The sequence below is a fragment of the Anabas testudineus genome, chromosome 12 (genome assembly GCF_900324465.2).
Source record: "Anabas testudineus chromosome 12, fAnaTes1.2, whole genome shotgun sequence".
In the NCBI taxonomy this organism is placed as follows: domain Eukaryota; kingdom Metazoa; phylum Chordata; class Actinopteri; order Anabantiformes; family Anabantidae; genus Anabas; species Anabas testudineus.
This window is the reverse complement of record NC_046621.1, coordinates 15,710,411-15,737,740: the sequence shown is the minus strand read 5'-3', so window position 1 is coordinate 15,737,740 and position 27,330 is coordinate 15,710,411. Positions and strand designations below refer to the sequence as shown.

At 41.8% G+C, this 27,330-nt stretch overlaps 4 protein-coding genes across 8 annotated transcripts; 2 read left to right on the top strand and 2 right to left on the bottom strand.

The window, feature by feature from the left end:
* Positions 1-243: 243 nt before the first annotated feature.
* On the bottom strand, positions 244-4,383 carry pcare1 (photoreceptor cilium actin regulator 1). The gene is made up of 2 exons (XM_026356572.1): positions 998-4,383; positions 244-367 (listed from the first exon to the last, which is right to left on the bottom strand). Exons 1-2 carry the CDS (start codon positions 4,381-4,383, stop codon positions 244-246), a joined length of 3,510 nt encoding a protein of 1,169 aa, XP_026212357.1.
* A 1,890-nt stretch (positions 4,384-6,273) lies between these two features.
* Positions 6,274-9,554, top strand: spdya (speedy/RINGO cell cycle regulator family member A). 3 transcript variants are annotated; one of them, XM_026355128.1, is made up of 8 exons: positions 6,274-6,392; positions 6,473-6,590; positions 6,842-7,125; positions 7,209-7,267; positions 7,345-7,430; positions 7,570-7,741; positions 7,952-8,309; positions 9,074-9,554. In XM_026355128.1, the coding sequence occupies exons 3-8, from the start codon at positions 6,873-6,875 to the stop codon at positions 9,133-9,135; spliced, it is 990 nt and encodes a 329-aa protein (XP_026210913.1). In that variant the 5' UTR covers positions 6,274-6,392; positions 6,473-6,590; positions 6,842-6,872; the 3' UTR covers positions 9,136-9,554. The 3 variants fall into 3 exon arrangements, with proteins under 3 accessions (XP_026210913.1, XP_026210914.1, XP_026210915.1); XM_026355129.1 differs by lacking the exon at positions 6,473-6,590; XM_026355130.1 differs by having other exon boundaries at positions 6,274-6,590; positions 7,952-8,313; positions 9,074-9,184.
* A 100-nt stretch (positions 9,555-9,654) lies between these two features.
* Positions 9,655-12,461, bottom strand: trmt61b (tRNA methyltransferase 61B). Of its 3 annotated transcripts, none has more exons than XM_026355124.1 (8): positions 12,366-12,455; positions 11,429-12,240; positions 11,202-11,304; positions 10,805-10,995; positions 10,608-10,699; positions 10,090-10,292; positions 9,910-9,993; positions 9,655-9,828 (listed from the first exon to the last, which is right to left on the bottom strand). In XM_026355124.1, exons 2-8 carry the CDS (start codon positions 12,170-12,172, stop codon positions 9,797-9,799), a joined length of 1,449 nt encoding a protein of 482 aa, XP_026210909.1. In that variant the 5' UTR covers positions 12,173-12,240; positions 12,366-12,455; the 3' UTR covers positions 9,655-9,796. The 3 variants fall into 3 exon arrangements, with proteins under 3 accessions (XP_026210909.1, XP_026210911.1, XP_026210912.1); XM_026355126.1 differs by having other exon boundaries at positions 12,401-12,426; XM_026355127.1 differs by having other exon boundaries at positions 9,910-9,990; positions 11,429-12,461.
* Positions 12,462-13,371: 910 nt separating this feature from the next.
* Positions 13,372-26,940, top strand: wdr43 (WD repeat domain 43). Its single transcript, XM_026355123.1, has 18 exons — positions 13,372-13,598; positions 14,477-14,611; positions 14,836-14,957; positions 16,399-16,519; positions 16,639-16,757; positions 16,882-16,984; positions 17,147-17,211; positions 17,526-17,685; positions 18,198-18,284; positions 18,853-18,978; positions 19,429-19,578; positions 19,684-19,770; positions 20,495-20,526; positions 20,726-20,789; positions 21,406-21,519; positions 23,518-23,587; positions 25,978-26,036; positions 26,157-26,940. Exons 1-18 carry the CDS (start codon positions 13,392-13,394, stop codon positions 26,298-26,300), a joined length of 1,965 nt encoding a protein of 654 aa, XP_026210908.1. The 5' UTR covers positions 13,372-13,391; the 3' UTR covers positions 26,301-26,940.
* Positions 26,941-27,330: the final 390 nt, after the last annotated feature.

The window sequence follows — 27,330 nt, the reverse complement described above, 5'->3', positions numbered from 1 at the left end:
ATGTATTGTAAACTTGTCAGATTTAAAAACATGATTATGTGGAAATGTAGAACACATGTATGCAGGCAAAAAGGCATACACGCTCCAAAACTAAAACACTCCTAAATATAAACGTTGCGGAGGTGTGTAAAGCAAGTGGCTAGAATTAGCTCTTCCTTCCTTCCCAGTGGAATAAACACCATCATCTTAAGTCCTTGGTAAGGCCTGCTAATCCATAATCCCACTGTCCCTTCACTGGCCCCTTTAGTCTCTGTGCAAGGCGCGACCAACTACACATAGGTCCGGGTGTGATGCAGAGCGTGGCGTTGCTCTGAGGTCTGATTGGCTACCCCATAGTTCATCATCCCTGGTTGGTTCATCATCCAGCCTATAGGCATGAAATGAGAATGTTGTCATTAGCAAGCAGGGAAGTGAGCCAGATGGTTAGTTCCAAACAAGGCTGACAGGAGTTCACTCCATTACTCTGGGACAAATCATGTAAGGCCACAATGGTTCACAAACATCTAAAATTAGACTTTTGCTGCCAGTGTAAGTAGTGTTACTGCAGATACTGTGACATATAGCATTCTGTATCCTCAACATTTAAAAGAAAAGCGGCATTAATACAATAAACTAGTAGAGAGATTTAAATGCACAAACATTCATATAACTGACTTTAAACTTTCTATACAATGTGTGATTCTCTAGCTGATGTCACATAATTGACATACTCTTACTGCATCGTAAAAACATGGCATTGATTAGCCCAACTTAAGCTTTAGAATAAAAAAAGTACTGCATGATAATGTACAATGCATGTATGTTATGTCTCATAACATAAGACATGGACATAAGATTTAGAAATCTAACTCCAGTAACCTGCATACTGTATTTTTTCACTTCATCACATAATTTTCTGGAACTTACAGTACTACAAAAGTACGAAGGTGTACTTTAAAAACCATCAAAGATAGAAGGGGAAGCATTACTGACAGGGAAAAACATTGGAAACACTTACCCCTGTGAACATATTGCTGGCTCACTTCCACAAGTCTCAGCCACTGAGATGCCTGGTGATTTTGATGGCAGACTCAGACTTGGCCTTCGATCTGAATGACTTCTTCGGATGAATGGTCGAGGTCCTTGAATAGATACAGGAAACCTTCCACGACTCCCTGTGACACGTGAGAGGAAAGACACCCCAGTAGAGGTCCATGCTTGAGGGGGCTGAGGAACTGAACATGGTTGGGCCTCAAACAGCGATGGAGACACGGGGCAGAAGACTGACCGTGCATTACTCATCATCCGAGAACTTGATGAGTCTTCACTGCTGTTCTCTCTTGACCATCTTTGTACTTTTGGTGAGGCTGGTGGGGATGGTGCTTTGAAAGGGTACGTGAAGGCTGGGTTTGAGTTTAAGGTGTTCTGCTTTGCAACAGGTGGACTAGGGAGCCTCCTTTGAACAGCTGGTGGCGTGGGGAGTGTCCTGTTAACAGAAGTGTTAGCTGAAGATGGTGGAGTAGGTTGTTTTTTGTAATTGTGGGGACTGGGAGGTTTTCGATAGAAGCTGCTTGGAGTGGAAGGTGTGGATGGTAACAATCGACCTCTAGACACAGGTGGTGTGACAGGTGGATTGTTGGTGACTGCTGATGAAGGAGGCACTGTAGACTGTTTAGTGTTGGGTCCAGGCAGTGAAAAATTGCCACCATCTTGTGTGTCTGCTGATTTTTCTGGACTTGCAGGTAAATTTGTTTCTACATCATCTGTTAACAGTTTCTCTGACTGAGAGTCTGAAGCCTCCTGTAGGTGGATGATCTTTCTGGTTTTCTGGTACAAAGGATCATTTTCCTTTCCTGGATTTGCAGGTGCCTGGGTCTGAACATCTGGTTTATTGATCTTCGACAGAGCAGATGTGTCTTGCTGATCGGATCTAGCAAGAGAAATAAACTTGGAAGCTTGTGGCAGCCCTCCTTTGCTTGGCAGTACTGTTACAGACTGAACTGATGCCCTTAGTCGTTGTGACACTAGAGCCCTTTTTAAAACAGGTGATTTGCCAACTTTTGTAGTCCCATCATCTGCTACACCAGTTGAAAGACATTCAGCACCTTCAAATGAATTGTCCATTAATACCTCCAGTGGAGGTGGAGGAAGACTATCCAGATCTAAATACTCGTGTTTTTCAGATGAGATTGATTCAGGCCTACAGCTGGTTATCCCAGCACTAAGAACAGCTTCTACATTTCCTAAACCAGGCAACACAGGAACCCCACACTTACGTACTCCTTTGAGAGGCCCGAGAACTTTAGGACCTTCTAGTTCCTCTATTCCTTGACTAAAGGTGTCAATCAGTTTTTTAACTGAATTTCTGCCTCTGTAAAGGCCTGTCGCTGGTCGTGGTGATGAAGGAGGACTAGGTGGTGGGGTGGCTTTTATAGGACCCTGGAATGTTTTCTTTTCCTTTTGTTTATCTTCTTTCACATCACTTGTTTCCTCTTGTTTTTGGTTGTTACACTTGGTAAGGCCTTCTTTGTCTCTAACTGGTGGTGGATTGCTGTTCTTCTCTGTTGAGAGGTGTTTGCGATTTATTGCTGGTGACTGTGCTGGTGATGTTCTCTGATTCTGTTTAGCTGGAGCAGTCTTTGTGTTTCCTCCTGCCTTGCTTTTACTCATTTTTTGCAACCTTTTGCCTAAATCCTTTTGGATTCTTTCTAGTTCAAGCAGAGTAGGATCTTCACCTTTGCTCCGCAGAGATTCGGCTGACTGGGAACGTCGCTCTTTTACCACCGCCGTCTTTTTTACCACTGCCTTCTGAATGGGGGCTGCTGTTTGAGGCCTTCTTGGAGATCGTTCCTCTTCCTCCGTCCACTGACGTCTGTTGGTTTTTGGGCTGTCCACTATCTTTGCTTTGGCACTAGAGTTCTGTGATGGGACAAACTGTATCCTACCACTTATAGCATTTTTCATTTTAAGCGTCATTTCTACATTTTGAGGATTCTCTATGCGTTTTGGGGGTAGGCGGCGTGGAGGTTGTTGTCCATGGTCTATAGATGAAGAATTTGATTGCTTTCTAAACCCTACTTTTACATCCCCCATACCTCTATCCATCTCTTCATCATCATCGTCATTGTTGTTTTCCTCCCCATCATCTAAGGAAACTGATCCTAGTAATGAGTCTCTTTGGTCATTGGCCATTATGGTACATGTAGAATCTAGTGAATTAATTGAAGTGAGGGAAACACTTGGACTAATTTGACTTAGTATTTTTTTCCTTGACCCTCCTAGCCTAATGTTCATGGAGGTCCCATCTCCCATAAGGCTGACAGGAGTTGCTCTGTTTGTCCCGGTGGACTCACAACTCTCTCGCCTATTGCGTCTTTCAGATCCAGCCAGGGATTCATTGTCAGCCCCAATGCCGCTATCCTCACTAAACAGAGCAGAGTCCTCCGGTCCAGGCTTCCGCAGAGAGGCCATTTCAATGCAAGATAAGAGTTGCATTAGCCTAGTCTCCACTGTGCGTTTGACTTTCAGTTTCTCCTCTAAAAGCTCTGAGACTGAGGCAAAGTACTCCACTGCCTCCTCCAAAGCAGTGTCCCCTATCCCACCAACAGTCTGGCACACATTTTGCATTCTCTGTGTTGTGTACTGAAGCAGCTGCTGCAACAAATCTGGTGGGTGCTCAAAACTATCAGACCCCGACTTCAGAGGTGGAGAAGATGAGAGGTTTTTCATTTGGCTTGGCCAAGCAAGATGCTCTCCATTTTCTTTTAAAACCTTTTCTCCCTCATCTGCCATTTCCTCCAGTCCCTGAATTATTTCCTCATAGCGTAGAGTCATAAAGGCGACCATAGGCTGCACAGAAACTTGTGTTTGGGTTGCTTGTTCCAAAATCCTGAGTAAAACATCATATTTGTTTATGCTAGGATTTAAAAAGGCATAAGCAGCTTGGTGAGCTTTAACCAGAGGTTCAGGGAAGTCCACTTTCAGTTCTGTGGGTAGTTTGTCCTTGTCTTTCTTTTTAAGGACTTTCGCACCTCTTGTATTTTTCTTTGCTTTTCTGACAGACTTTTTGTCTGTTACATCCTGTTTGTCAACATTTTTCTCTTTTCTTTGTGACACTGTGTTTTTGGCAATACCTTGACTCTCTAATTTATCCATGTTTACCACTTCTAGAGCCAACTCAGTCACAGATCTCTTTTTTTGTGGCGTCACATGTGGCTCTTTCTGACATACCTGTCCCGCTGTCTTCCCCTCCTTTGTATTCCCATCTGTAGATGCTGTTGAATTTTTTCCATCTTCAGACTGAGAATCTCTGGGACTCTCTTGAGGTGCAGGTGGCAGCATTCTCCCCTTCCTTATGGCATCCAGAGTCCCAAAATTGTTACCTTTGGATGGCGAGCAGCCCATTTTAGCTGTTTGTTTGTTTTTTTTCTTATACAAGCTGACTTAAATGGTTTCCGAGAGACACCAACAGATCTGTGTAGACAGTGCAGTGAATAATGCAAAGAATAGCCAAGGTCCTTAACCACCTGCTGTATCTGTCATTTTCAGATGGCTGAGATCGTTGAGTCTGACATCCCTTTCCACAGGGAACTTACCAAAACAAAATATTATTAAATCCATTTTACAAATCTCTTCCAGCAGTCATAGACAGGCAAAATAAATAAGAGCTGTGATCATGTTTATAATAATATCCTTGTAGCGTGCTCTGAAACACATCCTTCTCTACCTCACAAAGGACAGGCAGCTGAGAGGATTAGTGGGGCTTTCAGTGAACTCCTCAGTGTGCACGTATGTCGCGTTAAAGCATATAAAACTCACCTACTTGTAAGACCATAAGCTCATTTAGGTAATGAGGGTTGGCTTCAAGTGGCTTTTTATAGTCTGGAAAACAATATATCCCTCGATAGCCCTTGGGCCATTTTCATAGCTAAAGGTAACAAAAAATCATCAATAAAGATGAGATGGTACGTGTTTCATCATAAACTGCATTAGATGCACCGATAGATAGTTGTTTTTGAATCTTGAATCTTTTATCACAGGCCTATAGCACAACACACAGTGGAAACCTTTGGGATTTCATGGTTTTCTGCATTCATTTGTCATAAGATGTGATTTGATCTTCATCTAAGTTAAGAGTATTAACAAATATAAGGAAATACTGAATATCGTTAAAACATGCAAAAACAAATATTTAAGTAAACGAGAGGAAGGTTATAATTATTATTTAACATTAAAATTCAAAACCAAATGCAATGGCACAACCAGAAGGTAAGTCTGTATTTCAATAAGTGGGCTAAATCTATGGAACAGCTTATAACAAGACATAACTTAAAGTCTAAATATCAATTTGAAATCATGTATAAGGAAAAGTTCAGTAAAGGGATGTTGGTATTCTGAGGTTCTCTTATTTTCTGGATTAGATATGTGGTTGTATGTATGTAAGAAGAACAGGAAACACAAGAAGAAGAAGTAAAAGAAAGAGAAGAAGAAGAAGAAGAAGTAAAAGAAAGAGAAGAAGAAGAAGAAGTAAAAGAAAGAGAAGAAGAAGAAGAAGTAAAAGAAAGAGAAGAAGAAGAAGAAGAAGTAAAAGAAAGAGAAGAAAAAGAAGTAAAAGAAAGAGAAGAAGAAGAAGTAAAGAAGAGAAGAAGTAAAAGAAAGAGAAGAAGAAAGTAAAAAAAGAAGAAGAAGAAGAAGAAAAGAAAGAGAAGAAGAAGAAGAAGTAAAGAAGAGAAGAAGAAGAAGTAAAAGAAAGAAGAAGAAGAAGAAGTAAAGAAGAAAGAAGTAAAAGAAAAGAAGTAAGAAGGAAGAAGAAGAAGTAAAAGAAGAGAAGAAGAAAGAAAGAGAAGAAGAAAAGTAAAAGAAAGAGAGAGAGAAGTAAAAGAAGAGAGAAAAAAAGAAAAGAAAAAGAAGAAGAAAAGAAAAGAAAGAGAAGAGAAGTAAAAGAAAGAGAAGAAGAAGAAGTAAAAGAAAGAGAAGAAGAAGAAGAAAGAAGAAGAAGAAGAAGAAGTAAAAGAAAGAGAAGAAGAAGAAGAAGTAAAAGAAAGAGAAGAAGAAGAAGTAAAAGAAAGAGAAGAAGAAGAAGAAGTAAAAGAAAGAGAAGAAGAAGAAGAAGTAAAGAAGAAGAAGAGAGAAGAAGAAAGAGAAGAAGAAGAAGTAAGAAAGAGAAGAAGAAGAAGAAGAAGTAAAAGAAAGAGAAGAAGAAGAAGTAAAAGAAAGAGAAGAAGAAGAAGTAAAAGAAAGAGAAGAAGAAGAAGTAAAAGAAAGAGAAGAAGAAGAAGTAAAAGAAAGAGAAGAAGAGAAGAAGAAGAAGAAGAAGAGCGTAGTTGCTGTGCGCGTCCCCGCGTCCAGGTGTGCTGCTGGGCGATTGGCGCGGATCCAGAAGCGCGTTCTCAAACTCCCATCTTCTCCGCTCAGTGAGTTCATGACCAGCGACCCCTTTACTCTCGATGCTCATCTTTAAAAACGTTTGTGAACATTGTCCCCTGTCTTTAAGGACCGTATCCACTTCAGCAATTAGCGCTACCGGCGTCTGTGCCGCTAGTTCCACTGTTGGTTCACTAAGTAGCTGCTCGGTTTGCTAGCTTGTTGTTCAACTGCTGCAGCAGGAAGAGGTGAGGTCAGAGTAATCTAACGTGACCCTGTGTAACTTTAAGACCTTAAGTTAGTTCGGAAGTAATGTTAAGCACAATGAAATGATGTTGGGTTGAGCTGCCGGTTATTTGAAGTGTGAGAGCTAACATAGGTCACTGTCTACTTCCCATGATGTAAAGACCCCAAACCGACATACTGGTTTTGGATCCCACCACCTGTTGTTCCTGTTATCCATTCACTGTCAACTTCCTACTTCTCCATTTCCTCTCAGACTAACTCCACTGCATGATCTACACTGAAGCATGATGAAGCATACACACAGGTGGTGCCAGACTCCCCCCTCAGTAACGGTGCGGGTCAAACCCAGCACTGTTCAGTCCCTCCAGATCAGAAGAGGCCTCCGGCTAAAACGAGCCAATGGACAAGATGCTCGGGGCCCGCCGGGGAAGAGCCAGCCTAGCCAGAACCAGGACCAGATGCATTACGCCAGAACCACTGTGCCTCCAACTATTATCATCCAGAGGCAGGAAATGGCCTCATACTTCAGGCTCTTTGGTGAATGAGCTCACTAGATAACAAGCAGGTTAAAACCAATACCTAAAGCAGATCAGACTGATTTAAATTCTGTTTGGTTACAGATGATGACCTTATTCAAGACTTTCTTTGGATGGACTCGTGCTGTAAAATTACAGACAAGGTAAAACCAAAGTTGAAGTCTTTCTGAAGCTTTGTGATGTGTACTGTTAACTGACTCCAGCTTTTCTGATTCGTCAGTACCTTCTAGCCATGGCCTTTGTGTACTTCAAAAGAGCTCGTTTCACTATTGCAGAATACACCAGGAAGAATTTCTTCACTGCGCTGTAAGTTTGATAGAAAAAGACTCAAGATTCTGCTTTGAAATCTTGATATTGATCATAAAAAGCTGACCTTTTGTGCCACTGATTCTTATCAAAACTAGAACGACACTAAATCAAACTAGCTCCAGTGCTCTGTCTGTAGGTATCTTGCCAACACCATGGAGGAGGATGAGGAGGAGAGTAAGTACGAGATTTTTCCATGGGCGCTGGGCAAGAACTGGAGGAAGCAGTTTCCCCGTTTCCTTAAACAGAGAGACAAGCTGTGGAGTCGCATCGAGTATAGAGCTGCTGTCAGCAGGCGCTGCTGTGAAGAGGTGCAGTATAATTGCCTAAGGATACTGAAAAATGGTGTTTCCCAGTGATTGATTGATTTTTTTTTTTTTTGCGGCACTGTAATTTTTATTACTCTGTTTCACAGTAGAAATCCCATCAGTGTTTTTCTGCAGTTATTTAATTTGTTTCTGTTGTTTTTTTTCTGCTGGAGCTGTATTTATTGAATTAATTTTTCCCTCTGACTTTTTTAGGTGATGGCTATTGTGCCCTCTCACTTTGTGTGGCAACGAGCGAGATCAGAGCACCACAGCGGCGCCCACCGACAGTATGGTGACCGAGATCATGCCCGTATACCTCGAGGGCCCTTAGCCTCTCCCATCTCCTGTGGCCTCTGTAATCATGGCACTAGCTTGGATCAGGGCCTAGGCTCAGCTTCGCCTTCCAGCGGCTCTTCTGCACAGACCCCAAACACCGACTATCCACACCCATTCACCTCCTTGCTGACTTTGGAGACTACACCACGCAGGGCTACCAGCTCTCACAGGAAGGCAGTGGAGACTAAACGCCACGAGCAGCATTCCTCTTGCTGCTGTGTTGAGGAGGTTCCCAGTAGGTATTACTAATACATATAGTGCAGAACCCCAATCTGGGCCGTTTCCCAAAAACATTGTGGAGTCAGACTCTCACAGATTAACCAGCACCTTGTACCCACTAAAACATTTATATATATATTTATATATTTAAAGTAGTCCAGTAGGCCCAACTGATGATGTGGATATTCATAATGTGAGATTCATTAGGAGAAACATTTGTCTCAAGCAGCAGTTTTGTTGATTGGTTTACTTTCTTAAACTTTCTCAGCATTCCAGCTGACATTCCTTTATAAACTCTTAAGTGCCACTTTGGGAATAATGAGATCGAAAACAACAAGAATGTGGAGAAACTCTTAATAATCTCATCGGTAAACAAAGCCTTTAACAAGAGAATAGAAGCTCGCTCTCCTTTCCTCCTCATGTTCCAGTGTGTGAGAAGACGGCACTTTTACAGAGCAGGAATATAAAGATAAAGTGGGAAAGACTGTGCTGCTGTGTATCCCAGAGGCTGATGTTTAACAGAGCTGAGAAATAGGAGTTATATGAATAGGAATCATTTTGCACTTTAATGGCTCCTAATAATACAGTTCTGGGGTGGATAATGTTTGACATTACCTTGCTAGTGTCTGGAATTCATTGGTGGGACAAATTGCTAGATGTCTGCATCTCTCTCTCGTCCTTTGGTAATATGTGGAGTTTTCCCACAGAAAGTCACACAGTACATTTTTCTATGTAGAATTTCATACTGCTAATTCGGCTACATTCTTGCCTCTTTGTTAGGGGATGAGTCGTCTTGTGGATGTGCGTACGACGCCTCCATGGACTGGATCAGCGAGGAGTAAAGCTCCACGCTTCGTGGAGTTCGAGTTTTGCTACGTCACTCTCGAGGAGTTCTGTGGATCCTCCTCTCTCTTCTTTAACGCCACTTTAATTCCAAAGTAAACGTCCGATTGAAAAAGTAGAAGTGTCTGGTTTGTGTGGCAGACTTTAGGAATGAGCTAATGCCGTGTGATCTGTCATTCTGATGAGAACTTGAAGTAAGATTGATGCAATGCACAAAATGGTAAAGGTTTGTTTCACCTACACTGAGTTCCTGCTACTCATTTATCTATTTATTTATTTATTTACTTATTTACTTACTGAAGCACCGGTGGATTGTTTTCGACGGCCACTTACACACAGATGAAACTCGTCAGTAAATGACTTTGTGAAATATTGGTTAAATGAAAGTTGAGCCAATATTGGCTGCATGTCCTTGAAACAGTCTGTCACGCTGTGATTCTGCTGGGTGTGTTTTTAGTAGTGTTGCCGCTGTGCATGTGTCCAACACTGCCTCTTGAGTTTTCAATAAAAAGTTTCAATTGAATCTGTCTCTTTGAGATTTATTACAACCTGCACTGAAACATAACAATGATTTGCAGTGAGGTGATTATGTAGTCGACAGCTTAAAGCATTAACATTCACTTTCCTGCGTCTACTGGTTCCTCGTAGGCAGAGCAGCTATTACACGTACTTCCTCAGTTTGACCAGGAATGCTGAAAATACACAAGTAACCATTGAGTTTTAATTTATGTATAGATATTTATGCTGGTACTATGGGAAATGTGACTCCTGACCTGAGTGGCTCAATTGTTCAGGGTGAGGTCGGGCGATGTAGGGAATACTCCCGAAGGCTGGGCGTGCACCTGTGGTCAGCTCTTCTGAAAGACATCAGTCGAATTTCAAATGAAGCAAGTGCTCAGGATCCACATCAGACAATGAAAAGCACCGTCATCTGTTATGTGTCTTTAAGTCACCCTCAGTCTCGTCCGACATCTCCTGCTCCTCTCCCTCTTGGTCTTTGTGCAGGATCGGCACCTTCCTGGTGCAGTAATGGCCGTCTTTCTGCCGGGCTGGGGCCACAAGCCATTCTCGTATCGGAACCTCAATGATACGTTCGCATAACAAAGGTAGCGCCAGACATCGAAGACCCTCCAGCAGGTCAATGACCTGTGTTATACTGGGTGAAACGGGGAGAGTTAGGGAGACGGTGAGTTCTCCTGCACACGGTGACACATTATACAGCACTTTAGTGGAGTCGACACTGCTTTTCTTGTTAACTGAATAAACCTGAACTGTGTCAACACGAGTTTAGAGAACATCTTCTTATCTCAAGTCCAGTTAACTGAACAACACATTACATTTCCTGATGGTCACTGATCTTTTCAGTAGCTCTTGAGTGTATTTCCTAAACAATTAAACAACATATGTAAGAAACTATATGAAGCCGCTGCACGGTTTTATAGACAAATGTATAAAGTATAATAATACACACTTCGCAAGGTAGACGGCACATACACCTCCGTGGTGCAGATGTGGAATCACTGTGGGTAAAACCAGCTGAGGGCTGATCAAGTCAAGAGCAACCTGCAACAAATACAATCCATCCAGTAAATGATCTGATGTCATCAATTTACACATCTCTTCATAAAATGCTAAGTAAAATGCAAAGTCTTTAAACCAGACACTGACCGCATTGAACCCCTGATGAGCAAGGAGCGAGGAAGCCGTAGAGAGGTCAGTGTTTTCAAATTGGACATTGTCGGGCCACTCCTCCCCTCGACGCAGACTCCACGACGTCCTCCAGCGCTTGTAGTTCAACACGGCTCTCCTGTGGTGGTCCTCCCTGACCTCCACACTCAGCACTCTCCCTTTAGAGCCCACTGAGGAAAAACAAAAAAAAACTGTGTTGGCTGCTTTACTATTTTGTCTACAAGAATGTAGACATAGACAGAGATTAAAAACTCCACAGATGGTGAATGGACATAGAGCAAAAAGACTTTGCTGTGTAAAACTTCACTTGTGTTTCCAATGTAATCTTAATAGAATAAAGCCAACATCAGAGATTGTGAGTATGATATGTGCAGACCTGCTCGGGACAAGAACAGAGACATGGCCCCTGACCCAGAGCCCGACTCCAGCACGCAGTCTCCCTCTGTGACGTCCATCATCATCAGCATGGTCGCTGCATCCTGGGGAAAGACAGTTACGACGACAACAATTCAAAGTACACAATATCTATCAGAGGAACAAATGATGATTAGGGAAACTGTCTGAGGCTAGAATGCATCTGGGACTGTGAGATAAACAGTGCACCTTTGGGTAGGCGATGGCTGGCCCCCTCTTCATAAACAGCACATAATCCTCCAGACTGGCACGACGTATGAAGATGGGAACCCCCCTGCCCGTCTTCAGGAACTGACCTGCAGGCTGCCCGGCTATGCTGTCATGCAGGATAATCCCCCAGCTGCTCTCCAGACGGGTCCCTGCCTGAAGCTGGAACATCTTCTTGAACTCCGCTCGCCGTTTCCGATATTCGGCGACGAGCAGCTCCCCGAAGGCAAGCAGGCTTTCTCCAGGGAGGGTGGCTAAAGGTACAGACTCCGCTGCTGCATCGCATGTGAGATGAGTCTCTAGATCTTCCTTTACAGGCATTTCCTTACCTCCACCTTCCTCTTGTGTGCAGTCTGTGACTGACACCTGCATGTCGGCGTCTTCTCCAGGCTCCTGCTGGCTCTGCTCTCTCAGCTGCATCACCTCTGGGCTCAGGGCATCCTGAGGCAGCAGACTGCTGATCCTCTCCAGAGGGGACAGGGGTCTCCTCCTCTTGGACAGTGCTTGTCTGGCTGTCAGGTTGGTGCTCAGGGGTGAAGACTCTGAGTCCTCTTTCTCTTTCTCATTGCATTTCACAGAACCAGTTGAAAAAGTTCTTATCTCCCTTCTACTTTTGTTGAGTTTTACAAGTGTGCCCCTGTGTCTGATCAGTCTTGGACTGTATGTGCTGATTCTCGCCAGTCCGTGCACACACATAAGTCCAGCAAAGGGCATTTGTGCAGCCATTACTTCAGATTATAACATGATACATAAACTTAAAGTAGAGGTCTGAGATCCAGTTCAGTTCAGTGAATCTAAAGATGAAAACCTACAATCACAGCTGCAATTATTACAAAACAATCTCTATACCAGCTAAATAAACCACTTAACAGTAATATAATAGTAAACTTCATAGAAATATCACAATAGAACAACTAACCAGTCTTAATTTCTCCTAAATACAGCTGAATATACCGTGGATAGATGAAGCAGAACGACATCCACCGAGGAGGGAGGTCACCATGCTGGATAAACACATGTGACCAACGTCATAACTAAGCGACCAGTGTAGTAATTTAAGTCTACCAGCAGAGGGCAGACGTCCACAAACGTGTTATAACTACTTGGATTCAAATACATAAATATTCAATCTAAACAATTATTAACTGAATCTCTTAATAGATATTAATTTATTACATGTATATGGATTTTTTGGTTCAGCATGTTGTTGTGTAATAATCTTTTAAAAGCGGTGTTTACAAACCTACGACCAATTTTATATAAACAATAAATATATTCAAAACACTTAGTGTCTTTAAATTCATGTTTGCTGGGTTTTGGAAATTGAGAATATTGCAAACCGTTCATTCTCTGCGATGGTCTGTGTTCGTCTTGACTTACAGTACATTTACTAGTAATAATATGACACTAGTGATATAACACATGGAATTGAAGAAGAATTGCTAAAGTTTTGATGCATCAATACTGAACGCTAAACATCCCGAAGTGGAAAAACTACTTCATAAAATGTGAAAATTGACAGCAGTTGAATTCATAACTTGTCTTGGGTTGTGTAAAAACTTATGTTTGACACCAAAAGTCGCATGGTTTTACAGTGGAGTTTCGTTTCTTGTTGCTGCGTTCAGGTGCTGTAAGAAGTTGTTTGAGGTCATCTAAAGAGCCCACATGTGGAATGTACAACATAGTAGAGCAGATAATAATACACACACATCGCATTGTTTATAGTTTCTTTATGTTATTGGTATTATCTGTCAAACGGGCGGTAATGTTTGAACAGTTGTTAATAGTGACTTTGAACTTCATATGCGTTAGCTTCGGTTGTTACGAGAAAACGTGAAGGTAGCATGAGTGAGGGCGGTGCTGCCCCTGCGGTAACGCGCATGCGCTCGGCGGCCACACGTGGTTTGTGTAAACCAGCTGCGCAGACGTACGCAGCGCTTCAGAAATGGCGGCCGACGGTGGCAGTTCTTCGCTGCAGCTACCCTGCGTTTTTTCACCTAAATCACGACGGTACCTAGCACTGTGTGCTCAGGATGGCAGACTTCGTATATGGAACACGGACAGCAAAACACTTCAACAGGAGTATGTGCCTTCAGCCCATTTGAGTGCCACTTGTACCTGCATAGCATGGGGACCATGCCGGACAGTGAAGGTACGTGAGGCTGCTTTGAAATTCCCTGCTGTTAGCTACATGAGCTATGAAGGCCCGAGAAAACGGGCTCTACTGAAGTAATGGGGAAACGTTCACGTAAAACCCCCAAAATAAGTGAGACTATGTAAAGAGAAAAGTGAACAGAAAGCTCGGAAACCTAGGCCATGCGCTGATGCTTTCCTGTGTCTGACAGAGACTGGGTTAGCCGAGGTAGCCACGTTACCCGTTAGCTAGCGTTCAACAGCTGCGCAGGACGCACATGTTAGTCCCACATGGCAACGTTATTCCCAGAAAACACGAATAATGTCTCAATTTAGCGTTCAACAGTGAACCAACTCAACGAAATGCTTAAAGCACCAACATTTAATTCGTCCAACAATCCTCATATATGTTAAGGTAGCTAATATTCCAAGTAAAGTCGTTATTCTGAGTTAGCGTTAGCTCTCCGAAGCTTCAGAAGCGTGAGCCACCATGACACTTGTAGGAGAGGTCCAAAAGTCTGCACTTTACCTAAGTTAATCTGTTGGCAGTTTATAAACTCTTTCACACGTGTAAAGGGAGTGGTTTATGACAAAATCGGACCTTGGATCACATTTATCCCCATTTATTATACACCCGATGTTTCTATAATTGTATTGGGCTGTGGATTTGTTTCCATAATATTTTATATTAGTGATATTCATACTTAAGTAGCTTGTTGGGCGAGCAGTCTTTTAAAAAATGTCAAGCGATTTAGTAATGTATGCTTCAATCTGCTGTCAGTGTGCTGTTGTACAATATACGTTTTTTGGTTGTATTTCTTTTTTTTCTACTTATTCCTTTGCTATTTGTGAGTTATAGCTAGTGTAGGTTAACATCACCCATGTACTGTGTTTCAGGAGGGACCTCAGAGGAAGAAAAGGAAATCGGAGGCAGTGCAGGTGGAGGAAAAGGCAGACCTGTTGGCAATGGGCACAGCAGCAGGTACTGTGCTCATCTACAGTACAGCAAAGGGAGTGCTGCACTGCACCTTGGTGAGTTTGAACCTATTTCACTTTTGTTATCATACACATCCATCGGTGAAACTGTGGTTATTGGGATCAAATCAAAGTAAAGCAGCATCGCTAACAGATTTCCTGTGGGAATCCTGGACTGTGACACTGATACACTGCTGCTTTGGGCTCTAAACATCTTAACCGGTGAATAATGAGCCACTTTATTTACTACCGATTACCTGTGATTTTTCTGTCCCCGGCAGGATGGGGGCCATAGTGGAGGAGTTAATTGTGTCCAGTGGCACCCTGAAGACAGTTTATTATACAGCGGCTCAGATGATACGAACATCATAGAGTGGGACCTGCAGACAGGCAAGACGAGAAGGTCAGTATCTATTCGTCAATGCATCCTCTCTTTTTTTTTTTAAAGAGAGGGAGACATTTTTTTTTAAAGGCAAGTCAGAGTGAAGTTTGATATTATAGTTTCAAGAAAAAGTATGTGAACCTTTTGGAATTTCATGGTTTTCTGCATTACTTAAATGTGATCTGATCTGTATCTAAGTCATTAGTTTTAACAAATATAATGTGCCTAAAAAATTAACACAAAACAAATCTGGTCTTTCATGTCTTTATTGAGAACAACAATAAAAACCTCATAGTGCTAGTGGGAAAAAGTATGTCAACCCTTGGTAGCAATAACCTCAACCAAGCACTTCCTGGAGCTGTGGATCAGACCTGCATATAGTTCAGGAGGAATTTTAGCTTATTCTTTCTGCAGAACTGCTTTATCTCTGTCATATTCTTTGGAGGTATCATGTATGTGACTCTCCTAAAGTCATTTCATAGCATCTCTATTGGGTTGAGGTCTGGGCTCTGACATGGCCACTGCAAAAGGTGGATTTAGTTTTTCTGAAGTCATTCTGCTGGGTGTTTTGGATCATTGTCCTGCTGCATCCCCCAATTTCTACAAAGTTTCACCTGACGTACAGACATTCTCAAATTATCCTGAATCATTTTTTGATACACTTGGGAATTCATCTTTCCCCCCCACTCACTGCAAGCTGGCCAGGCCCTGATGCAGCAAAGCAGGACCAAATCATGATGTTTCCTCCACCATACTTTATGATTGGGATGATGTATTCATGATGATATACAGTGACCTTTTTACACCAGATGTAGTGCTGTGTGTTCTTTCTAAATTGTTCAATCCTAGTTTCATCAGTCAACAAAACATTTTGCCAATACTGCTGTTGAGTGTCAATGTGCTCTCTGGCAAACTTCAGGTGTGCAGTTCTTTTTAGTAAGCAGCAGCTTCCTTTGTGGTGTCCTGCCACAATGTTTTATGTATTGTAGACTGATGAACACCAATGTTGGCCAGTTCCAGTGATGCCTTTAAATCTTTCGCTTTCACTCTGGGTTGTTTCTTTATCTCATTAATGAGTTTGTTGTGCTCTTGTGGTCATTTTGACTGGCTGCCCACTTCTTGGTCTTTTCACATCACTTTGTAACCCTTTCTAGCTTTGTGTAAATCAACAATTATTGATTTTTAGATCCTCTCAAAGCTCCTTTTGACGAAGAATGGCTCGCATAAGCAATTTCTTCTCAAAAAAAAAATTTAAAATCCTACATGCTTTTTCTCGCCACTGTCAATAGAGTATACTCTCCAAAATGGAAGTGTAACAAGCAAAAGTGTAAAATCTGTGAAGTGACTAATTGTTGTGGTTTGCTAAGCCCTGATAATGGTTTGTATACTTTTTGGAGTGTTGGATGGATGGATGGATGGATGCGTGAACCCACCACTCACTGTTTGTTTACTTTTCACACAGTAAGTGGAAGGCGGACCGCGCAGCAGTGACGAGTTTGTGTGTGAGCCCCGATGGCAAACTGCTGCTTTCAGCGGGACAGATAATCAAGATGTGGGACTTGGCCACCAAGGAGGTTTACAGGGTGAGTGTCAGATCTAATCAGCTAATTAACATTTAAATGAGGTAAAAAGGGCATCTTGTAGCTTGGCTTTGACCTTTTTAGAGTACAATTGAATCAACCTTCCTGCTCCTTGTTCTTAGAAATTCACAGGCCACTCCACGGCTGTGACGACCCTGCGCTTTGCCACCACGCGTCCTCCTGACAGCAATGGCCTCTATTTCCTGTCTGGTGCTGCACACGATCGACTACTCAGTGTCTGGTAAGTGCTCGTCTGAAGATGCTTGATGTGCCCACTACTTTGTTCATGTTGTATAATAATTTCTTCTGTTGTTTGCCTGCTGTTGTTGTTACTGTTGTGCTGATGTGAAGTTGTCTCGTCCTAGGCAAGTGCGAGAAGACGGAAAGGACAAGAACTCAGTGGTGTCCTTCACCCTGACAGATGAGCCGCAGGACATCGACCTCATCGCATCTAACAGCAAGGAAGAGGTCAGACTTGGCACATACTATAATATATGCAAAGAGTATATGTTCTCCCTTTGGAGAGAACATCAAAGCTCAAACGGTTGTCTCTGTGATGTGACTATGTTGTATATAGTCTGTTTACCATGTGCAGAAGTTCATGTGTGTGTGTGTTCTTGTTATACACAGGCGGTGAGGTTAGCAGTGGTGTGTAAGGATGGGCAGCTGCATCTCTTTGAGCACTTTTTAAATGGGTAAGCCCTTGAATGCTGAAAACTGTACTAGACGGCACTGATGGGTGCTTGCTTTGTATTGCTGAACTTTCAGAACAAATTCGATTTTTCTAATGAAGCTTCAGTCACACCAGAGGATCTGGGCTGGTGTATGTGAACCCTCTGCTACACAGTTGTTAAGCAGATAATGGAAACTATTCCCTTCTTAGTAGTTCTTTTAAAACTTTTAATGTGTCAAATGAAATCCTGATGTTGTATATGAAATCCCACACAATGCATCATTAGTCAGTATTGCACAATTTTTGTACTCATGATCCATCTAATCATCCCCACAGGCCTTGTAAGAAGCCTTTGTCACCCTCATGTACGGTGCAGATGTCAGACACCAAGGACTCCCCATCCCCAATCCCCCTGCTGGCAGCAGCCCTCGGAGCTGATACTCGGACTGTGCTGCTGGCTTATGGTAACCACCTACAACCTGTGATGGAGAAAGTGGTGAGTACGCAAGAGGCTAGAGTGCAGTCGGTTTTTACAGTGTTCTCGTTACACGACTATAAAGCTTGGTTGGGCAGTCGTGTATTTAAAACAGTTGGTCTACATACACATCAATGTAAGCTGTCTTTTTTATGTGTACCAGGTAATCATTATCATGGTGTATCTAATAAAAAAAAAAAAAAAAAAAAAGGCATGTATCTAATTGTCTTAACGTTTTCAGCAGATCATAAATGTCTGTGACTTCGACTTTACGTATCATAGATTGTAAGAGAAATTGTGACCATTGTAAAATGGTATTTAGGGAAATAGTGACGTGATGAATCTAAGTCAGCTTGAAGTTTTTGGGTCAGCTGTTACAGTTTTTCTAAGCTGTGTTCAGGAGTTACCCCAGAGGTGAATTGTACAGTTTTCACAGGCTTTGTAAACTTCAGAGACGTGGTGTCATTATTGCATTTATTTACTGTTTTCTGGAATCTTTACTGACTTGCCATCCTTCTTTTTGCAATGTGCAGGAGATCAACACAGCAGAGAGACACATCTGTTTCACTCGAGATGTTCAGACCAGCTTGTCACTTTCCATGGAAACCTCAGTTTCCAAGGTAACCATCAGTCTTTATTTTCTTTAATGTAAACTTAGGAACGTGCTTCCTGTGGAGGATAATGCAGGTGTCCATGCTTTCATTCTATTGAATTGTTGCTCTCCGATTCTGTAGAGAGTGCTGTAAACCCATCTACAGCAGCATCCAGGGTTACAATTCTCAGTCAGAGCTTTACACTTTCATTGTGTAAATGTCGTACACTGCAAGTTCGGCTTTCTCTTATATTGTTTTTGGCCTTTGTAAATATGTCAGTTGATGATGGTCACTGCATGTTTGAAAGATAGGACAAAGAGACAGGGTTTTCTCAGACCACTGAGCAAGAGTCACAAATAAAGTGGGGTGCTGTAGAGTGACATGGTTTCAAAAATGTAGGTCCTCGTTTAAGAGGCCCCTTTGGTAATGTAAAAAATCCTGTGTGCAGGAAGCATGAATTAAGCTTAAGTCCGCAACACAGCTACATTCTGGGCATGGTCATCTGGGTATTTTTGCCAATCCATCCACACCAGTAGATAACTTCAAACTAGGATTGACTTGGAGATGACATTCTGAGCCTTTTTTTCTGTTCTAGGTGAAAATCCCAATTGTGAACACCAAGAGCAGAGTATTGATCCCAGGGCTTCCTGGTCACCAAGCCCCAGTGAAGGCAACCCCCCAGGGATCAGAGAAGAGGAAAAAAGACTCGGACACCAAGGAGGTTGTGTTTGATGATGTGATTGATTGATAAAGTGATCGATTGATGATGTCTCTCTTTCTTATTCTTATCATTTCTTGGCTCACACTCCAACCTAATGAGTAAACTGTGTTGGAACTGCAGTGCTGATGCAGGAATTACTCACACAACATTTACACTAATTGCCTGGGACTGTTCAGACTCGATTATAACACTTCTGGCTTGTTGACACTATGTCTGCATTCATTCACTGCTCATTTCACAGCAGTCGGAGGCCTTGTCATTCATTTGTGTACCTGCCAGGTTGCATTAGCATTTTTTAATTTAGTTGATAAACAGCTTAAGAAAGCTTGGTTTATGAGTCATTCCCACATTGCACTGACCAACAGCATGACAACCTGTTAAACACGGTGTTATATTGACATTTGATATTGCCAGTTCCTGTTTAGCTAAAATAAGTCTGTTCTCCTCTAGATGTCAATAGCGGAGCGACTGGGTGAAATCAATCTGTCTGCAGTCTCCACAGAGAAGGGGTCTACTAAAGGGACGACCTCTTTACAGACAGATAACTTTGCAGTGTTGCTGGTGCAGGGCCTGGAGAGCAATGATGTCAACATCCTAAATGTACGTTCTCTTCTCACAGTCTGAAATCTGAAATAATCATCTCAAGTGTAAATATGAACCTCTGTTAAATATTAATAACTACATTTTTTTCTTGGTCCCTGACAGAAAGTTTTCCAGACTCGCAAAGAGATGGTGATAAAGAAGACTGTTGCCCGGCTACCCCTCCCTGCTATTTTACCATTGGTGGAAGAGGTGAGTGTCCGTTTTCTGTGCAGTGAATTAGAGTCATAAAGGGTTACAAAGAGATGTAAAAGACTTTTGAAGGCATCATTTGAACTGGCTAACAAACCATGAAGGAAGCTGCTGCTTACTAAAAAAAACATTACTGCACACCTGAAGTTTTCCAAAGAGCACATTGACACTCAGCAGCAGTATTGGTAAAATGTTTCGTGAACTAATGAAACTATATCAAACACACAGCACTACATCTGGTGTAAAACAGTCACTGCATATCACCATGAAAACATCAACCTAGTTATAAAGTATGGTGGAGGAAACATGACAATGACACAAAACACAAAAAAATAAAATCCGGCTTTTGGAGTGATCAAGTCAGAGCACAGACCACAACCTAATAGAGATGCTATGGAAAGACTTACATACACATGTCACATACATGATACGTCCAAAAAATATGACAGAGCTAAAGTAGTTCTGCAGGAAGAATGGGCTAAAATTCAACTTATACTAAAGTGTTTTTTAGGTATTTATCAATTTTCTGATTTATTTCTGCTTTTCCATGGTTTATTTTGACATTTATTTCCACAATTGTATATTTTTACATTTATTCATGTATCTACATTTGGGCCTCCCAGCATCCATCCTAATTCACCACCAGGGCTTTAAGTGAAGCTGTATTAACTGTGTTTAGTGTTTTCTGCAGTTTTTAATCAGTCTCTTGTCTCCTTCTCTGTAGATCACAAAGAGGCTCCAGGGTCACCCCTTTACGTAAGTGGACTCTTGACGTGTCAACTCTGCACTGAATTAGCTTAAGTTTAGTGTTTGTTCACTTTTAAAAACTGTTGTTGAAGCAGATACTGACGTATATGTCACAGTTTTTACTTTGTGTTATACAACAATATCTTCGTATGCACTCAGCCAGTTCTGGTTCACATTTGACAGCCTCACACATGCGTTTTTCCTGCAGGGCAGTGTTAATGGTCCGGTGGCTCAAGGCAGTACTCATGCATCACACATCATACCTGGCATCGGTAAGTCAACTTTACCAACTATCACATTCTGCATCTACTGTGGGTGTGACGTCACCAGACTCCAGTTTACACAGACACACAAACCGACAGTGCAAAGTAAGATTAACTGTAAGTCCTGCACATGACAGTTTAAATACCACAGGTATACAGATGGATACAGCAGACTTCTGTGCTTATCTTCTGCCATATTGTTTTAATTATACCCTCCCCTCCAAAAGTATTGGAATAACAGTTAGGCCAGTTTACCAGGTATAATGCTGCTCTATAGGGTTTAAGTCTGAAGACTGACTTGACTGTTTTAAAACTTCCACTTCTTGCCCCTGATGAACTCCTTTGTTGGTATGACAGTGTGTTTTGGGTCATTATCTTGCTGCATGATGAAGAATCTGTCTTTTAAGTTCAGATGAAAACACCTGGAAATAAAAGCTGAAATGTGGATATTTAAAATTTTTACCTCATTAATCTTTTAATGTCCAACTCAAATGTTTTCAGTCTACAGCAAAAATAAATGGGCCTATCTTCAGCCAGCTGAGATTATGTTGTAAGGTTTTTTTTTTTTTTGTTGTTGTTGTTGTTTTGTTGTTTTAAACCTTCATTTGATTGCTTCCCCCAACAGCTGCCAGACCTGGTTACCCAGCTGGGAGTGCTTTATCACATGATTGAGAGCAGAGTGAAGATGTTCCACAAGCTAACCAAGCTGCATGGGAAACTGTATCTGCTAATGACTCAGGTAAGTGTCATCACAGACTGAAAACAGTGTTTTTTTACTGTCTGCACTCTACAGTGTCAGAGGGATGGATGAATGGACTGTTTACATACTTATGATGATGACGAAGTGGCCGGTGGCACCCATGAAATGCAGATGTCACCCAATTCAGTGGTTTAAATGTGGTGACATCCAAAACCTTAACTTTGAGCAGAGGGCATGGTTGGGAACTGTACAGGCAAACCATTTAATCATGATGCAGGCTTGATGTATTTGCTTGTACAGTTTGAGGATGTATTCATTAGCAAACTGTACAATGCTTTAATGATGGCAAACATAAGATGGCCTTTAGTATTTTGTAATTATTCATGTTAGTATATGTGCTGAAACTCCATATATTACATTTGTCAGTCCTACTACTTGTATTAATTGTTACCGTGAGTTTAAACCTGGAACACCATGTGGTTAGCCACAGAGTTCAGAGCTGTTGGCCTGCTGTAGGGTTTGCATGTTTTTTGGCTTTTGAAGGCAACCCACAAAGGCACGGGAAGGTGAGGTTCATCTGTGACTCCAAATTGCTCAACAGCATGAATGGCTCTGTGTGCGTGAGTGTGCGTGCGCTTATGTCAGCCTGTGTTAGGCTGGCGACCGGTTCAGTCAGCAAAAGAAGTTAGAAGGTGATTGATGGCATCCTACAAGGAGGATTCTCATTTCCAAAAATGAACGTACTGCTTGGCTCAGACTGTGTGAGAGACATCATCCACTCATTTCATTTTGTTAAAAGTGCACATTGTCCCCAGCGTAGTTTCAGAGTCATTTCACACCACAACACTACAGCGCTGAATAAATGTAGCACTAGAGGTGGTGTTAACAGATTGTCTGCAATTTAACAGTGATGGGGAAAATATGAGGGCTGTCTGTCAATTTCACAGAGTAGACCACTCAGGACAATCTAGCTTAATTTAAGTAATTCCCACCCCTGTCCCATTGGTGGTAAGTGTGCAAGTTAAGTTTGTCCAGTCTTGTCTTTGATCTTGCATGAAAGACCTTGTTGTCTAGCTCACTTGGGCTGGTTTACTTTACAAGCTGGTAAAGCTTTGGCATTAGGGTCACATAGGCAGATACACAGATCTTCTCAGTGTCACGCACAGAGTAGTTTACAGTGGCAAGAAAAAGTATGTGAACCCTTTCGGATTACGTGGAGTTTTGCAGGAATTGGTCATAAAATGTGCTCCGATCTTCATCTAAGTCGCAACAATAGAAAGGCACAGTGTGCACTGTGAATGTTTACATGTTATGTTCAATAAAAACATGAAAACATATAATATATATTGTATATTGTTGTGAGTTAGATGAAGATCGGAGCACATTTTTTGACCAATTCATGCAAAACTCCACGTAATCCCAAAGGGTTCACATACTTTTTCTTGCCACTGTACATGGTGGAGGGAATGCAAACACCAAATTCAAATCATTACCATACCACTAGCCAGGTGCTGACAGCATGTTGCTTCTGAAGGCCTTGAAGCATCAGTGCATGCTGCTGGATATTCTCCAGAGAAACGAGTGCTTGCTGAACTGGGAAATCTCACGTTCCAATAGAGTGACAGCAAAGTCGGTGTCTCATTCATCTTATGTCTCTATGCCCTAAGAAACATATAATCTATTGTTTTAATTATAAAACTGGAAATGAACAAATGCAAATTAAATGTAATTAAAACAACAGTATATAACATTTTTGAATATTTTTAGTAGAGATATGTGTCAGTTTATCTTATTGTGGAGACATATTGATGCTCCCTGTGAAATCACAACAGTTTGGCAGTGTCGTCCTTGTACTATGAAATGTGTTATCAAATAATAAACTAAAATTTAAATGTAGATTATGATGGAGGAAGAGGAAATGTCATTTGTCTGTAGCGTGTTCGGCCACAACATTAAAGACCACCTGTGTGAGTCATTAAAACATATAACCCTGTGTCAGCTTGATTTGCTCTGACATATTTATCTCTTCACCACTAGGTGGCGACAAGTGACAGCAGTACCACAGTTACAGATGTTGACCGCACAGCCAAGCTGGTGTATGAAGAGGGTAAGTGTTTGTTCTTCTTGTGTCTTCAGTGGTAATAAGCCATTCTTTTCCATTTGTCCCTGTTCATTAAAAACCGGAGGCCTTCACTTTTCATGTGCGGCGTCATAGTTGTGGTGTTTCTGAGTGCCAGCGATGGTTCTGCAGAGTGAGTGGCAGCTCGCAGGAATCTAGTGTTAATCTTACTTCAGCCACCAGCTCACCTCTTTAACATTTCATAACTGTCAAGAGTGACTGCTTTAGACAGTTGCAGCAGTACAGCAGGTCACACTGATGCTGTGTTGACATCACTCCCCCAACACAATACTGTTTCTCATTATTTTGACTGGCATTCATTATTTAGTCAATTTGGCCTAACTCATTTGGGACTCCTGATGAAGACTGCACTGAATCGGTTAAGATTTATGAGGGCAGAGCTTACCCATCATGCAGCTGTATTTGGCAATGCACCGCACGCAAACGTGACTGCTGTTGCCTGGCAACCTGACCGGCAGCATTCAGACCCTCCCCTTTGAGCGGAACAACAAGGCCCCGCTCTGTTCTCTCATTTCTCATTACCGCACTTTATTGAACCACATAGAAAATTGGCTTTCATGAAATAATTAAGCTGTGCCTTGAGTTCCAGTACTCCTGTCAGCATTCCAGGAAGTGATGGTTAATTTAAAAACAACAAAAAAATAAAAAAAAAGTTCATAAAGGCAGCTGATAAGCAGGAAGCTGTTGCGGCCATGTGAGGATGCTGCTGTGCACCGTGATCATTAAGGACCCAAGTGGGAATGTGAAGGGAAGCGTCAGTTTTCAAACTAGTTGGTGAATCACAGTTTGGTCAGGTTGTGTCAAGAGACCGTAGAGTTAGAATGGGGGTTATTAATTGATATGCCAGTTGTTGTGCTCTCTAACTGCGCTGGTTGTTGCCAGTATGGGTAACATTAATTACACAATAATTAACCGTTCTGTTGCATGAGCTGGTATAATTGGAGTAACTGCACAAACGTCTATCAGAATACAGAATTAGATCTGGCTTTTCTATAAATGCGCAGCAGTCACCCAGGGGTGATGCAGATAATAGGGCTGCCAGTCTGAAACATTGAACATTGTTATATAAAAGCTGCTTTTTCACAACACGCGGCAACACAGATAATTCCCCCTGATTCCAAATGATTCCACTCATTGAATTGATGGGGATGTGTTGTAACGATGGTAATAGCCTCTCAAGTTGACCTGCTTGATCCTCTGCTTTGTGTTCCTGGCTCTCGTCCTTTCAGAGTAAACGTGTGCAAACCTGATCACGTTAACCAGCGTGTTTTGTCTGGAGGAATCTAAACATCCCACAAACCCACTGCCAGCCCATTGGAGACATCGCCCTCTCGTGTGCTGGATTTTTTCACTCCCTGACACCCCCAAATTTGATAAGTCTCAGATTTAGATATTATTTGTTGTAAGAGGACTTTATGCTTTACACTACTGTATGAAAGCAACACTGTCCATTGTAGCCTGTTCCAGTGCATCATGTTCATATATGCCTCACCTGTTTTGTGAGGTGTTCAGGAACACTGGAGAGTGTTTTGTAATATTAGCCTACCACTATCTGGAAGTTTATACCATTAAACTGTGTTGTACTGGCAGGTTGAACGTCGCTGTTTGTTATCATATAACATACATTTATTTAGCTGCGGTTCTGCACAGTGTGTGCCTAAAACACACAAAAAGTTGGCAGTAAACTAATAATTACTGGTCCTTTTTTAAAATCAAATATATATGTGAGGTTGGTTGTGTCAGGTCATGTAATCTCCCCATAGATGTGGATGCTTTTAGAATGAACAGGAGTGTTGTTGAGCCGTAGTCAGTTATTTCATGTTGGTTATGAAACTGAAAATTGAAAAGCTGAGATTTATTTGTTTGGGTATATTTGGTTTTAATTAGAAAAATTAACAACAGATTTACATTGTGTTCCCTTTTGAAACAGTTTTTCTGTTCCTGTTCTACAGCTTTTTAGATTTGCAGCTGTATCATACATTAAATGTGTCGAGTAATATCTGTATTATTTTATTATATTTGTTATAGTCCAGCCGTGGCTGTGTGTGCAGCAGGTGGGGACTGGCTGACCTAATGGGGCAGATAGCCTCTGCAAATCATATTGACGTTTCTCCTTCCTGCACCACACTCGGTATTGTTGTCATAACGAAATGGCACTGAATGACACGCTATGGTATTGAAATGCAAATAGCTGCCACCTCTCTGCATGAAATTCATAAACAAGTGAAAGGATGGAGGGCGTTCTACCTTTCTTTGTTTGCATTGCTTCGCGTTCGTCTGTGAGAGCATGGTTATAATGAAAAGTTTCCCAGCAGCAGCTAATAGATTTGTGTTTCCCTTACTCTCCCTTTTTATAGAATCGTCTGATGAAGACGAGGCCTCTGGTGACGAAGGACTTCCCGATGACGACTCGGATGTAAGTTGCAGTGCAAAGTGTGCTCACATTTGAACAGCGTTGCTGGAGGAAGAACTAGGTTTTTTGTTTTTATTTTTAAGACTGAGAGTGCTGAATTGTGTATTGTGGTGTCCTCCTCAGAACTGGGAAGAAGACGAGGCAACAGAGGAGACGATGGAAGACGAGGAGGAGGAGGAGGAGGAAGATGAGGATCCAGACAGAACAGAATCCAAAGCTAATGGGCAGGAAGACATGGAGCACGAAAACGAGAGCGAAGAAGAATGAGGATGATTGAGGAAAGCCGATCACACATAAAATGGAACTGAAAGAGTTATATATAAATATATATATACTTTCATTTTATTTTCATGCTTTTGATTTTATTATCAGAACGAAGTATGATTTTACAAAATCAAGGAACACTTTTGCAAAAACTCCCGGTCTGCTCCCCGTCTTGAGGAACCCGTGCAACATTTTGAAAGGGGAGGGCAAAAACATTCTGCGTAAACCGAACGGATTCTCCTGCTGCCCGACGAGGCTGCACCCAGGCTCCAGTTTGTGCCCAACCGCAGCCTGCATTCCAAATTTAACGTCACTCTAAGATTAGAGGACAGCGTCCACTTTAACCGTAGATAAGACAGCAGTCAGCCTTTGATCTTTCTATTCAAACCCCGCCCTGCAGGTCACGCGTCAACAACCTGTTGTTCAGCAGAGGCCTCGGGTGCAAGTGTGGAGTCGGGATGCAGAGTGTGTACAGAATACTGCACGATCCAGAGGTGGGCTGGCCGTACATCATACCCCCACCCAGTGTAAATCTGAATGTACATTCAAGTGTTTGTATGAGCTCTTCCCTCTACAGCTGCCCCCCACCCCCCTAAAAAAAAAACAAAAGAAACGTTGGGATTAAATGAACTCCTGTAAAGTCTTCTGAATGATGTTCTTTTTTTTTTTTTTTTATAAGTTTTTTTTTTTATTATTATTTCTTTCTAGGTTTGTTGCTCTTGTTTTAACTCTTGTTTAGTTTGTGGATTTGCTCTCATGTCCACTGCATTTAACCCAGAGTCACAGCAACAATTTAGAAATAGAAAATGTTCTCTTTTTTTTTTTCTTCTTCTCTCAAACAGGTGAATAAATGGGTTTTCCCAACGTATTACTGTGGTCTGGTGGAGGAGATGAAGTAGAAGTTCTGAGTAAGCTGGAAGTTTGCATAAACAAACTCTTCATGGATGTTGTGACAAAATTGAGCTTTAAATGATTTATTTGTTCTATTTCTGGGGCACAATGGTTGAACAGATATTTCAAAATCACTAATACG